Genomic DNA, 14,497 nt, shown 5'->3' with positions numbered 1-14,497 from the left:
ATTACATGTAGCATGACAGAAGTGATAAAATACAATCTCCTAATGGCAAAGCAATGACAATCAGCCAGTTTTCCAAATCTCCTGGAATGCCCTGGTTGGATAAATGAGTGCTAATGCAATGCTGAACTACTCCACATTTGTGAATTACAGTTTGCAAGATTTCAAAAATGTATATATTTTGGTGGCTGTAGTTAGTTCTTTCAGATATTTTAAGAAAATAAAGAAATCTATATATTTTCATTCATGGTACAGATGCTAAACACTTCCATTTAACATCACAGTTACCAGTGGTCAAGTTGCCTGTAACAGGATGACCTTCACTTTCATTTTAACGAAAGCTTGTCTTTCAGTTCTCAAATTATTGTCAAGCTGTTTTTAATGAAATAGTTTAAAAAACCCAAATTCATAATCTGAGGGGGATAGCAGTGCAACAGAGAGGCTTCTTGGGATAAAATCCTGTTTTGGTACCTATTTACAAGACCCAGCCATAATTATTTGGGTGCAACCACCGCCACCAAGGCAATGCATTTTTGAATGTGTTTGTACCTCTTCACTCCTTGAAGCCCTTGTTGTGACATGAAATTTGATTTGTGAATGCTCCAACTGCATCCAAATGACCAACTTTTATGTAAGGCAGATTTTGTTTGTCGGGAAAGGAGGACAAGTTCTTTAAAAAAGTCCTAACAGCTATGGATGCATGCAAAAAAAAATCCAACTCCTTCTTCTTTATCCCCCTTTAAGGCCTGAGTGTTGGGAATATGTTCTATGTCTTTTCTGATGATGGGATCACAGTCCTCCAGCCAAACGAATGTGAAATCCGGAGACACATCAGGCCTGAAGAGAGGATTTTCACAAGTTATGTAAGTCCTGAACCCAGCAGCTACAGCTGACAGCTGGGAAACTTTCTCTTAATCTCTTCAAAGTTGTTATTGCTAAAGGACCTGTTTGCCACAAGGGTGTTGGAGCTTGGTGGGCTTCATGCAGCATCCCTGAGGTGTAGCATCTTCTCTTGAAAATCAGGGGATCCACATAAGTTCTAAGGCTGACATGGAGGATTTACTGACACGCTGCAGAGAATTTGGCTAGTTATCACAAAAGCAAAGATTTTCATTTGTCCTTTTGATCTGTTTACTTATCCATGCCCCAAATTTGTAACTGGGCTTTAGGGAAGGTACAAAAGTCAACAGCAGAGAGATGTGCACATCATTCACTGGTGCTCCTTTTACTGATGGCTCCATAGGCAAAGAAGTGAGCTACTGTGGGCCACTTTCTGCTCTTTGGAAGTGCTTTGCTATGTTAAACTACAGCAGGGAGGCAAATAAGAATGCCCAGAAAATGGTTGTGCCCTGAAGATCCTCTGCATCTTCTGCACTGAGAGAAAGACTGCACTGTCTGTGTTTGCTGTGGGCACTTTTCTGTCTGCACTGAATTTACCTAACCCTTGCTTTAGGAATTACAAGGAACATTTTTTCAGGTGTCAGAAATGTCAAGCACTGGCTTGTAGGCAGTGGAGCTCGACATGGCCAGTGGGATAACACGTGCCTGGAGGCTCTGAGAGGTCAGTGTTCTCAGTGACCTGCTATGTACTCCTGCACAGGAACATACAGCAGGCATATCCTCATGAAACTGACAGTTCTTAAAAAAACACAGGTGCTGAAATACAGCCAGAAATGCTGTTTTAGTCACTCCTTTCCTTGCTTTCTAATTTTTAAAAGGGGAAGTTGAAAACGTGGCTAAAGAATGTGGCTCTTCTAAAAAAAAGGGCTCAGCCTTGATTTCAATTTTGGGAGGAATCAAAGGCTAGAATTGCTGTCATGAGCCCTGCAGGTTGGGTCAAGCTCTGCATCTTATGGGTGTGTAGGAAGTACTTTCTAAATCTTAATAAATTTGTGGTTGATACTGGGTTTTTTCCACTAGTTTTTAATATACCTTAGAGGAAATCCAGACTGATGCTCACCCCAAGGCTAGTCTATGGACTTAATGCTATTAAACCACACCTAAGCTTTACAAAGACAGAAATCCTGTGTTTCTTTTCTGAAGATCTGTAAATATTGAAGAGGTGGTCCTGGAGAAACAGATCAAAAAGAACAAAACAGAGAGGGCACTTAAGGAAATCATGTCAGCACATTGGTGTGCATGAGAGGGATTTTTAACATCACTTGGCTACTCTTCAGAGACACCTCTGAGGGATTCCTACAGATCTCCAAGGACCCTTCCCTTGGTCTGGGGATAACTGACATTTTTTGCTCCCTTTTCCCTTTTACTATCTTGGATGTTTGCTACATAGACAGTAGCAAACATAGACAGTAGACATCCACCCTTGGCTTGAGTGGGTGCTGTGTTGTGAGAGCTGAGGATGAGGAGGGCAGTGTGAAGGCTGGCAGGTGCCTGACTGCATAAATGGCTCCTGGAAGCCCCAGTCTGGGCTTTTGTGTCATCTTCTGGCTTTTAGCATAGATTCCCAGCCTGGCTGGAGGAGCAGAAAGGAAAATGCAGCCAAGTTATTGAGTCTTTTATCTTCAAACCTTACTCATGGTCTCCACCATGACACTCAGCCAGCAGAGCTGTGCTGCTTGGAGGTGACAGCTTTCTATCCGTAATTGTTGCACATGGTGTAGGTCCCTTACAACTCAGGATATTCTATTCTATTCTACTCTATTCTATTCTATTCTATTCTATTCTATTCTATTCTATTCTATTCTATTCTATTCTATTCTATTCTATTCCTCCAGTGCTGACATTGTTTTTTGTTGTACCTCCTCTTTCCCTGAACAAGCTCTGACACAGCTCCAATCACATTTCCCTTAGGTAGGTTGGACCATTATTTAATATTACGCAACACAAGGTCTAAAATCAACAGTTGTGCTCACTGAAATTTATATGTGTTCCTTCTCATTTTACCCCATTTCCTCCCCACAGCCTGGTCCCACACAACTGCTCTTTCAAATAAAGCATCTTGACAGTAGGAAGAGCAATGAGAAGTAGCAAACATGCAGGGAGTTGTTGGTGAGACCAAAAGTGACTCTTCAAACTCCTGTGCAGAAAATGAAGACTTTATGAAAAATATAAAGCAGTGACTCAATTAATGTAAATCACTGTTTTTTCAAAGCACAGAGTGATAGTTCTGTTGCTAATAAATGCTGACAGCACTGCAAGTCTTGATGAACCACAGCATGCTTCAAAAGATCAATCCATAGGCTCTGTGGTTATTTAAATTCAATATAGGTTTGCAGGAGGTCCAGCTGTTTAATGTCATTGCATAGAGCCAGGCTGAAGTGTGGTACCTGATAAATTAATTATTTCATGTTTTCCAGGAAAGAAAGGGAAGAAATATCATCCTAATGGAATCCCCAGGGATTTTTTCCCTGCAGTTTACAAGGCTAAGCTTCTTGCTGCTCCAGGCCCTGAACTTGTAAAAATTAAACCTTCTCTTTTTCTAACCCCTCAGGAGGAGATCTGTCCTAGAGTGGAAGGTGAAGACACTCAGTCCTGCCTCTGGGCTTCAGCAGTCAATGTCAGAGACAAGTACATTTATGTGACACAGCCAAAGCAGAACAGAGTAATGATAATTGATATCCAGACTCAAAAAGCTATACAGGTACTTAAAAGTGAACACATTATTCACTGATGACAAAAGACTTGATATAGGACAAAAAAATCAGACTTGGCCCAGTGGATCTGCTGGGCAAAGATCTGCTGATCAGTAAAGAGCTGGGCCTGTGTTGCTTTGACCGGTGGCATCACATGGAGTTCACTGTTCTGTGACCTCACTGGCAGAATAAACTCCTCTGTGGGCTGGAGATCACAGTCTCAGGGCTGCCTCTGCAGCCAAGCTCACAGTGAGTCTGGTAAAAAACACTGGGATGAATTCCTGGCTTAGCTGCCTGACCTGGGTCATAAGCAGTTTGGAGAGAATGCTTATAAATGGGGAGAGCTGGTGTGGGTACAATTCAGGCAGAAATTGGCCCTTGATCTTCTGGCTGTAAGGAACAGCAGAGGATGGAGTGATGTCTACCCAGAAAATGGCACCAAACAGCCAAATTTTTCACCTGCTGCTGATCCCCCACTTGATTTGAAGGCAAAGCTGCACAGGGAACATAACAGTGGTGCATGAGAATGCCTGCAGGGAACTGATGTGGTCTTTGTCATGTTCATTTGAGTCTCTGTGTAAATAACTCTCTCTGGGTTTTTTTAAGTCCTTGGATGTGGACCCATTACCAACCAAATTACATTATGACAAGTCCCACGACCAAGTGTGGGTGCTCAGCTGGGGGGACACGAGGAAATCATCACCCACACTGCAGGTAAGTCCTTACACCCTGGAGCCTTTGCTCTTCCTGGGCTCAGCATCACTGGTAACACACTGGTGGCTGGTGGGTTGCAGGTAATTAGCCACATTTAATGGTCTGAATATAAAGCTGCTGTTTCATTTGCATATCCAGTGTGTTTTATTCATCCCTCCTCTGTCCATCCTCACATATTTTTCCTGCTGTTTAATTTGTTTTTGAGCAATGACTGTGCCACAGGCTGACAGCAGGGCTGCTTTGTGCCAAGGTCTGATTTGTTTTAAGACTGGTGACAGAGCCAAGTGCCAAAAAGTTGTGCAGCAAGGACTGGCAGCTGGCTGTGAGCAGGACAAGAGTGCTGTGCTCTGCAGCACTGTTGAGGCACCTCAAATCCTGGGGTCAGTTTTGGGCTCTCGCTACAAGACAAACTTTGAGGTGCTGGGATGTGTCCAGAGAAGGGCAACAGAGCTGGGGAAGAAGGGTCTGGAGCACAAGGCTGGCAAGGAGCAGGTGAGGGAGCTCAGGGGGGACCTTTTCAGTCTCTACAATTCCCTGAAGGGAGGTTGGAGCCAGATAAGTCAGTCTCTTCTCCCATGTAAGAAGTGATGGGACAAGAGGAAATGGCTTAAATTTATGCCAGGGGAGGTTGAGGTTGGTATTAGGAAAAATTTCTTCACTGATAACTTTCTCAAACTCCAGAACAGGATACCAAGGGCAATGGTGGAGTCACTGTCCGTGGAAGGATGGAAAAGACCTGCAGATGTGGTACCTGGGGACACAGTTCAGTGCTGGCTTGGCGGTGCTGGGGAAATAGTTGGACCCAATGATCTTAGAAGGCTTTTCCATCCCTAACAATTCTGTGATTCTGTGAGTCTCTCACAGTAAAATGCAAGAAGGGGCTCTCTAGGGCATGAAGGAAAAAAGCCAAACCAAGAGAAGTAAAACCTCAGGGACAAATTGTGTTATTGGGTGTTAGTGATTCCATTGCAGGGGTGCCAGTGATATCTGTGGAACTCCTCCATGCTCAGCACCACCAGACCTGCAGTGGCACTGGGACTGAGAACTGCACATGAGTGTGGACACCCAAATCACCTTCCACTTCTGGATCACCTTAGCAGATTTACTCTTCCGTTGACAGCACAGAGAACATGGAGAATTGCCATCTAGTGGGGCGTTTTTCTGCTGCTGTATGATGTATGACAGAGTTGACACCAGCTGATGGATCTGATTTGATCCCTCCAGACATCCCATTCTCTGGTGGTGGTTTTCTGGCACTTGCTGCCCACCCTTTCTGGAAAGAGGTGTCACATGAATACTCCTTCTGCCAGAAGTGTTTGCTGCTAGGTCTGCATTGAAGCATTTCCCAGCAGGCAGAGAAAAAGGGGGGCTGTGCTTTCTGACCTAAAAACCAACAAATTGGAGTCTGCATTAATTGTGGGGCTACCCAAAGCTTCTGCTGGGGATACTGCCCCATGAAGATGGGATGAGCCATCCCTACCATCCACATGCTCCATCCAGTGCTGACTGTCAATAATAAACACTGGACCAGCTACTCATCACAGGCGATTTCAGGAAAAGATGCCAAAATCAGAATGGAGGCACATAAATGAAGGTTTCCAGGGGAGCAACACCAAGTTGTCTCACCTGGGGATGTGAGTTTCCTGTACAGGGTATAAGGAGACAAAATGGACTCTTTTTACCCTTTCTGACTTAATTTCATCCATCCAGCTGTGAGAAGTTTCTGTAATTAAAGGAGAGATGGCACAAGCATGTCATTATTAGGGAGAACACACCATCTGCACAGTTGGGAACTTGTTAGAAGGTTCCGGGTCTCAGATAGTCTTTTCTGTTATCTTTATGATGTGCAGTTACACACATAGAGATGAGATTAGCATCATCAGCAGCAGATCCTTTCTTTTTTCTGACCTTCTTTCCTAAAAGGTGGGCAGTGACTAATTGGGCAAAGTTCCTTCTTAAAACCTGCAGCGTTCAGTTGCAGAAATGCAATAAAATACTTTCTTTTAATGAAGATGCTGCTGCAGAGGTTGATCTAAATTTCCACTCCTCTGGAAGTCAGGGATTTATCAAACTGCCTGTGCAGCCAGCTAAGGGGATGCTGTTGTTTGGCCATTACTGGCTTGTGGGAAGCAAATGTCTGGCCTCTTGAAAGCACTGTGGTAGGCTGGGCATCCTTCTTGAGCAATCTAATTGGAAGAAATCTAAATGGCATGACCAGAACAGCTGTCTGAAATAAACCTTTTAGGGATTTAGCATGTCTTTCATGAGTTATGTAGCCATAAATTCAAAGCAACAACTGCTGCAGATTAGAGCAGCAGAAGGTCCTAATGAATGGACTAAAGTCATCTTAAACCCAGCAAACAATTTGAGCGTTTAACATTTTAATTTTTGAGAACTTTTCCTTTCTGGAGCAGTGGAGGACCTGAGTTCCCCTGTCCATGGAGATCTGTGCTGTGCTGGAGGGCAGGACCAGGGGACAGCCAAAGGGAGCTTCTTCGCTCCTCCCTGGACTTTATATTGATGGATGAACAGTTTTTCTCCTTCAAAGTGATAATTAACTGCTGTGAGTTAGTGTTTGATCCTTCAGGGTGGTAAATTATCACTGTGCATTTAAGTGAGATTAATAAATATGACCATGGAGTGAATGTTTGCTTTAGACAGTGAGGGATAAATTATTCTTGTCCTGCTGTTGTCATACTGCTTCAGCTCCTGCTTGACTGCTCATTCTTGAGATGTAAACAACTTACAGGAGTCAAGTTGTGTACTTACCTTACAAATGTCATGCCTCAAATACTGTTTGCTAGCACAGCTTTTCAAGACAACTACACCAAACAATGTTTTGAAATCATTAATCAGTTGAGTCTACTACAGCCTGGAAGGAGCCACTTGGTGCTGTGCATGTCTCTAATCTGTATTTACCTTTCTGCCTTACTCAGTGCTTATCCTGTGCTCAACCTTGTGTGTATTTATTGTAGGTGATTCCAGAGGCAAGCACTGGAGAGGATCCACATGTTATCCACACACCCTTTGAAGGAGTGGGAGATTTTTTTATACCACCTACAAATCTTATTATTAATCATGTTAGGTGAGAAATTCTTTTAATGAATAATAATGGTGACCATGCTGCTCCTTTCTCATAACCTTAAAGCACTTTAGAGATATGAATGAAAAAATGAATGAGTGAATGAATGAGTGAAGGAATAAATAAATTTGTAATGAATCTTAACTACATTTATCCCCATTTTCACACATGAAGTGAAGAAATGGTTGAGGAAATTGCCAGTAGTTATTCAGCTAATCAGTAAAACAGCAAGAAACAATCCTGGACCTTCCCTTAGACCATGCACAGGCATTCAAACCTCACCTTAGTCATCCCTCCTTGCAGCTTATGGCACACTGCTCTGCCTTACTTGTGCCAGGAATTTGATGGCCCAAAAAACACCTTCCTTGCCACAAAACTGTTGTGGATCTGAGCAGAAATCTGTGTCAAGGATATATTGCTTGAACTGGTAAAAATGTACTCTGCCTGAAGCATAAAATGTGGTTCTTTCACATGCTCCCAACTTGTTCAAGTATTGGATCTCTGTGTGAGCCTTATGGCTGGAGCAGAAAAATTGTATGCACTGCAGATTTAAAAAAACAAACCTCCATGAACTATCAGTTTTGAATGTTAATGTGATGTAGTGGTTAATGAGGTTGTGTAACTAACATACTAATAACCTGGAGTAATACTGGCTGCTTCCCAGCAGGCACAGGAAGCCTCCCATTAACATTATCAAAATTGATGATAACTGCACAGCAATTTATACTATTATTTCCATATTATAACAACTGTTTAACCATCTTCTGTCCTCTATATAGTTTAACTAAATTAAACACTCAAAAAACATAATGTAACTCATTACAGTAATCTTAGGTTTCCTGCAGGAAACACTGAGAGAGAAGGGGTTAAACTTAAATGATTATGTGTTGAATCTGTTCCAAAATAAATAATTTTGCCTGCTGAAACACTAAATAATGATGCATGCCTCATGGCTGTCATTTGTAATTTCTCTCTACTTCATATTTCCAGTTTTCTTTCACAATTTCATTATGGGTAATAGTAGTGCTAGGAGGTGAATGACTTTGCTGAATGTTAAAATCTGAGCTGAGAAGGTGAGAATTGAATTCAAAGACAGGAAGGTGGAACAGTTACACATTTTTGTTTGTTTAATTCTCCTTTTGCTTCAGTGTGATTAGTTGGCTGAAATAATAAATATATGTTACTGTCCATAGTTTTCCATATGCAAAGCTGCAGATTCAGTCCCTGATTTCCTGTTGCATTTGTTCGGGGCCAGTTCTTTGTCTGTTCTCTCTCACCCTCAGCACAGAAAAAAATAATTGTTTGCAAGCTAATGAGACTCATTGGGATGATTTTCTAAATTCTCCACTCATAAACAATAAATGGCAGTACCAGCCTTTCCCAGGAAGGTGAACATTTAAGCAATTTCTTCCGCTAGCCAAATAATGTTTGTATGCAAATACCCCTGCATATGTATTTCAGCTGCCTCTTATTTTAGATGGATATCTAGAAATGTTTCCATTTTTATTAGTTCCAAGGGTAGACTGTTGTCTATTAAAAACTGTCTAAGTACAAAGTTTGCTTTGAGATTTCAGATCACAGATTTGATGAAAGGGCTGAGCCTCTTCTGCAACTGTGGGCACATAAAATATATCCTGACCCACTTCTTTAAACGGGAGTTTATGATAAAGATAATTTCTTAAGTTCTTCAGGCATTTGACCAAGTATTAAAGTAAGTCTTGGGAAAAAAAAAAGAGCTGTAAGGGAAAGCACTTTTTAAAGTGTACTTAAAATTCATTCATCCAGGAGAAATACAAGTGTCATATCCAATTTCCACACACACAGTGCACTACGACTCTCCACTGCACATACTTTGTGAAGCCTCTAATGGATGTGAGTATAATGGGGAAATGAAAGGCTTAGCCCAGTGATTTTCATGGGATCACACACTACACTGGCTCATCCTTTAGAAGTGAAATCATTGCTGAGTGTCTCATTGACAGATGGATTAAGAATAAAGAAATAAACCTAGTGTTTCAAGCAAAATATGTATTTTCTGCACAGGAGCACGTTCTCCACATTTCACAAGGCAATTTTACATCTTCTGAGGAAGTGATACAGCCCTAAGCACTCACTTCATTTCCCTCTGTCTGCATTGAATGGATGAAAAGATAGTTGATGTAAAATTAGTTTTTGTAAGTTAGTGTCAGTAAATCCAGTGGAACACAAGCAGGCTGTTTCTAAGGGCTCCCTCTCAAATTAAGCAGAAACCTTTCTTGGCTATTCTTGACCTTTTCTTGTCTTCAGCAAAGGTCAGATGTGCTGCAGTATATATCTTTTATGGAACATTTATCCTCTGCTCACTGTTTTTTGCCCTGTCTTGAGACAGAAAATGAAGACCCCTTATCTTCAGGGCACCCTGGTTATGTTCCTCAAGAAATGTTTTACACATTTCCTGGGCTGCCAGGATGGTTTTTAAGAGTCTGCTCTGCACTACAGCCTTGCCATCTCCTGCAGTGGCTCCCAGGCACCACGGGTACCAAACACACACCATAGCTTCCCTCTGGTGCTGTCAGTTAAGAGATGAGACTAGATATGGTCTTCATTCAGTGGTTATACATTATATTGTGCTCAGCTATATTTATTATATATAGTTACTCTCTAACCTCATCCTGGCAGCAATATACTTTGTTTTGAATGCTTTTCTATTTTGAGATTGAATGCTTGCGTATATATTGAATCTCATGACTGTAATCTCAGATAGATTAAATACAAACCTGGTCAGTGTTATCCTACTGAACACCCAAACCTTGATATCACTTCTATAGAAATTGGTCTTCCCAGTAAGTTCCCAATATAAAGCTGCTGTTTCATTTTCATATATCAATATTTTGTGCCCAATTTTTAAACCCCAATAAAAGATTTTGGCTCTCAAAGATTCAAACAGCTAAGCAAATGTTCAAATTTCCAGGATCAGGTTGCTAATTTGACTGAAATATATCCCTCCTTCTAGGATGTTTTAGAAGCACTAAAACAAGACATTTCTTACAAAAAGAGACAGCATTGTTGCATGCGCTTCCAAAACCAACCAGTAAAAGGTCCCCAGTATTGCAGACGCCCCCAAAACCAACCAATAAAATGTCCCCAACTCTGCTGACTTTTATCTTTGCTCAAGCCTGTCACCACATCTCCAGAGGTGACCTCAGTGCTTTGTTTTCCGTTTCAGGTTTGGCTTCGTTTTCAACCATTCCACGCACGCGGTCCACAAGATAGACCTGGAGACTGTGACGCACATCAAGACCATCCACCTCAAGGCCTACGGCTGCGTGCCTCAGGCCATGGCCTACACTCACCTGGGTGGTTACTACTTCGTGCAGTGCAGGAGGAGCCGCCTGGGGGCCGCCTCGCTGCAGCTCGTCATCGACAGCGTCACCGACGCCGTGGTCGGCCCCAACGGCCGCGTGGCGGGCGCGCCCCACGTCTCCCCCGACGGGCGCTACCTGGTCAGCGCCGACCGCGCCAGCGGCACCATCACCGTCCAGGCCCTCACCGTCCGGGGGGAAATTAAGTTGATTTATGACTTGAAAACTAACATACACGTGTCCGATCTGACATTTCAGCCCTCGTTCACTGAAGGCAATCAGTACTATATATACGCTACTTCACATTTGCAAACAGATGTGCTTTTTGTGGAGCTGTCAACGGGGAGGATGAATGTACTGAAGAATTTAAAGGACCCAGTCACGTCCAAAGACTGGCCCTGGAGCAGCAACAACAGAATTATGAAAGACAGTGGATTATTTGGACAGTATCTCATTACACCAGCTAAAGATTCGTTGTTTGTTATAAATGGGAGGCAAAATACGTTACGCTGTGAGGTTTCAGGTATAAGGAGGGGTAACACAGTGGTCTGGGTTGGGGAGGTATGAAAGGGCAGTAGCAGTGGAGCCTTCAGCAGGCAAGGACCAGTTGGACCTTTACACTGCAGCAAATGAGCAGTAGCATTGTATATTTTTACACTGGGAAAACAAAAAGACAAAAAACCGCTGTATAGGCTTCATGGTACAACACTGGTCTACTTGCAAGTTTTATAATATAAAGTATGCTCTGCTAATAGGAAGTGGTTTTGAAGGGATATTTTTTATTTGTGGGTATGATTTGTGGTTATGAGAAAAATGCTGGGAAGCAAATAATATCTCCACTGAGATATCATACAAGCCACGAAACCTAATATTTCTGTAGAACAAAACAGATTTTGACTTTCCATACTGAGGAGTTATTATGTTCTGTCCTAACATCAGTTTTCTTCCCTGTATCCCTTGCCTGTTGGCTGCACTGACTACCCCACCCCAGCACAGGAGACAGCAGCAGCGAGGACTATTCACCTTTTGAATATTCACCTTTGGATGATGAGGGAAAGTAAACATCAGAGCAGTTTTCAACCCAGAGAATCCTAGGAGAGCGATTTAATGAGAACTGATCAGTTTTCTCTGCAGGATGGCTTTGAAAGGGTTCACTGATGTGATTTCAGAAGGAGGCATCACAGAAATAGTAACTGTCAGCTCGCTTGCTTCCGCACTTCATTTTGCTCTTGGTCCTACTGAAGGCAATAGGATGAGTCCCCCCTCTTCCAGTGCACATTTGTGTGATTGTATTTGAGAAATTTGCCATGAAATATCCAGGCCATTACCCATCCAGGCCTGGGTAAGAGCTGGAAAATACTGACAGGGGGGTCAGAGTTTATGTAAACAGTTTTGTTGAGAAGGTGGCATTAGTCTTTCAATGGCTCATGAGTGTGGTCAGTTTGGGAACAAATATGCAAAATCTACTCTGTGGGGGTAGAGCATTAGTTTTGGTTATTCCCGTAGGAGACAGCAACAGTTCTAGAAATCATTGGTTTCCCTCATTAAACATTTAGGAGCACTGGAATCACTTGTTTCTTCATAAAATAGCAGTTAAAATAACAGAGGTTATTTTTAACAGAGAACTCACTCATTTTCTAGTCATAGCCTTAATTTGCCTGTTTCTTTTGGAACAACTAGAAAACAATTTTTCTTTGTTTTTTTCCTTTCTGTTTATAGTACACTTGTTTATAGTCAATTATCTTTTAGTTATGAGCAAAGACATTAATGTAAAAGCAGCTGAATTATCCAAGAATGCAACAGCTGGCATTGAGAAATTTCAGTTGAGTTCCCATAAAAACATACAGCCATTTATTTGCACACTTGGAAGATATAAAAAACTTTTCTATTTGCATTTTTCTAACTTTCTGTATCCATCACCATGAAGTAACGAGGGCAAAAGCAGCTGTGGCAGCAGAGCCAGGCAAGAAGTGGTGCCATCCAAGCAGTTGTAACCATCGCTTGGATAATGGGGTGTTCAGGTGGGTGAAACCTCTCTGCAGGTAAAATATCAGTAGCATTGGAGGCACCCATTGGCCTCTGGACAGACCCAGCTTGGTTTGCCAAGGACCTTGTTGCCCAGAGTCTGCAAAATGCTGCCCTTGAACACGTGCAGTGATAGGTAGTGGTGTAATTATTTCCCTCCACAGATGCTTTAAGTCACCCATTCCACAACATACACAGAGGGATTTTAAGCAAGAAGGAAACAGAATAACACTGGCAATCTTTGCTTTAAATGTTTATCAGAAGAGCAGCATTCTAGCATTGCTGTAGACCTGAGGTATTTTACACCATTTCAGTTCTACAGAGAACATAAAAATCTGTTCCGACAGACAGAGAAGGGGAGCTGAATCCAATGAATTCATTAACCATGGAGTCCTTGAAATTGTCCTTCAACATCCGTGTGCTGAGTCCTGCATTTCTTTCACTTATGAGCCATAGGAGTTAGAAGAGACTCTTCCATCATTGCAACACAGACATGTGAAACAGATGGGCATAGCCTTCCTTCAGCAATGCATGGTGTCCATGATTTTGTATTCATCCCATTAGGAAACATATCCCATGTCAAAGAAAGGAGAAGACCAGCTTTGTAAGTACCTTTAAATATGCACAGCTCCTTTCTTGAACAAAGCTGTATCCATACATTGCAGCCATCCTAAATGTGTTTTACCAAGGCCAAACACTGCTCTCGTGTTACCTTTTATGACTTCTTGAGTATTTTATTATGCCTATGGTAAGTTTTCCCTGTAGAGATGTTCATTGTGTCATAGATCAAGCAAATATTACTTTTTTAAGAATATTTAAAAAAAAAAGTGTATATATATATGTTCAGGTAAATATTCTTGAGGCTGGTTTATAAATAGGCTGTGAAAGATGTGTAACAGACCTCACTTTTTCCTGTTTGTTGCAAAGTATTGGAATAACATTCACTTGAAAAAATCCCACTTGGACCTTCCAAAGATGTTCCCTTTGTTCCCTCTCCAGCCCAAGTTCCGGTGATGTGTTTTTCTAAAGTATCCTAATGGTTATATATCATACTTAGAAAATGAAGTATAATTTAGATTGTCCACACTACTTGTGAACAGTTCCAATGACAGTCAAATTTGACATTAAAGTGCTGCACATTTGTTACTCTGATATTTTTTTTTTACAACACAGAAATTTTATATATATTCAAAAAAATGTTTCAAGTCATATTTGCCTTTCAACTTTGTCAAAAAGAGACTACATTTCCTTGTGGCCAATTTCTTTCACTATCCTTTTGGTTCTCCACCAATTCACACTTAATTCTTAGTTACTAAATTATTAATTAATCATAGTGATTAATCAAAATTGATCTAAATTGAATTAATGATCTTTTCATTAACTTATACACTCATATATCAGTAGGATGTTCTGACACTAGAATCGTGGGGAAAATAATCCTTGGTTGCCCACTAAGACTGCAGTGTCAAGATCAGATGCATTTGCCATTCATCACTGAGGTTAAACAGCAGTAGGATAGAAATGCTGATTTGTCTAAGTATTTCTGTCTATATTTTCAATTTCTGAATGGAAGTGCCTGTTCAGAAACCATCCACTTTTAAACTGGAAGCAAAACTCTCAAGTCCCTCATTTGGAATCTGTGATGGTTAACATATTCTTACCATTAAATACTTTGGTTTTTTATACCAGTAAAAAAAATCAACAGAAGTACCAAGATATTTTGGTGGGCTTGTCTGCAGAATGGG

The 14,497-nt window shown here is 41.5% G+C and overlaps 1 protein-coding gene across 2 annotated transcripts in view; it reads left to right on the top strand.

Moving 5' to 3' along the window:
- The window catches only part of FSTL4 (follistatin like 4), a 209,308-nt gene extending 195,297 nt beyond the window's left edge, over positions 1-14,011 (top strand). For both annotated transcript variants that reach the window (XM_059483511.1, XM_059483510.1), the window contains 5 exons: positions 742-860; positions 3,449-3,598; positions 4,197-4,304; positions 7,280-7,389; positions 10,592-14,011. In XM_059483511.1, the coding sequence (XP_059339494.1) occupies positions 742-860; positions 3,449-3,598; positions 4,197-4,304; positions 7,280-7,389; positions 10,592-11,294 (1,190 nt within the window). In that variant the 3' untranslated portion in view covers positions 11,295-14,011. The remainder of the gene's footprint in view (positions 1-741; positions 861-3,448; positions 3,599-4,196; positions 4,305-7,279; positions 7,390-10,591) is intronic.
- Positions 14,012-14,497: the final 486 nt, after the last annotated feature.

This window comes from Ammospiza nelsoni, chromosome 16 (genome assembly GCF_027579445.1).
Source record: "Ammospiza nelsoni isolate bAmmNel1 chromosome 16, bAmmNel1.pri, whole genome shotgun sequence".
Taxonomy (NCBI): domain Eukaryota; kingdom Metazoa; phylum Chordata; class Aves; order Passeriformes; family Passerellidae; genus Ammospiza; species Ammospiza nelsoni.
The sequence above is the reverse complement of the archived record's forward strand: the minus strand, read 5'-3'. Positions and strand labels throughout refer to the sequence as shown.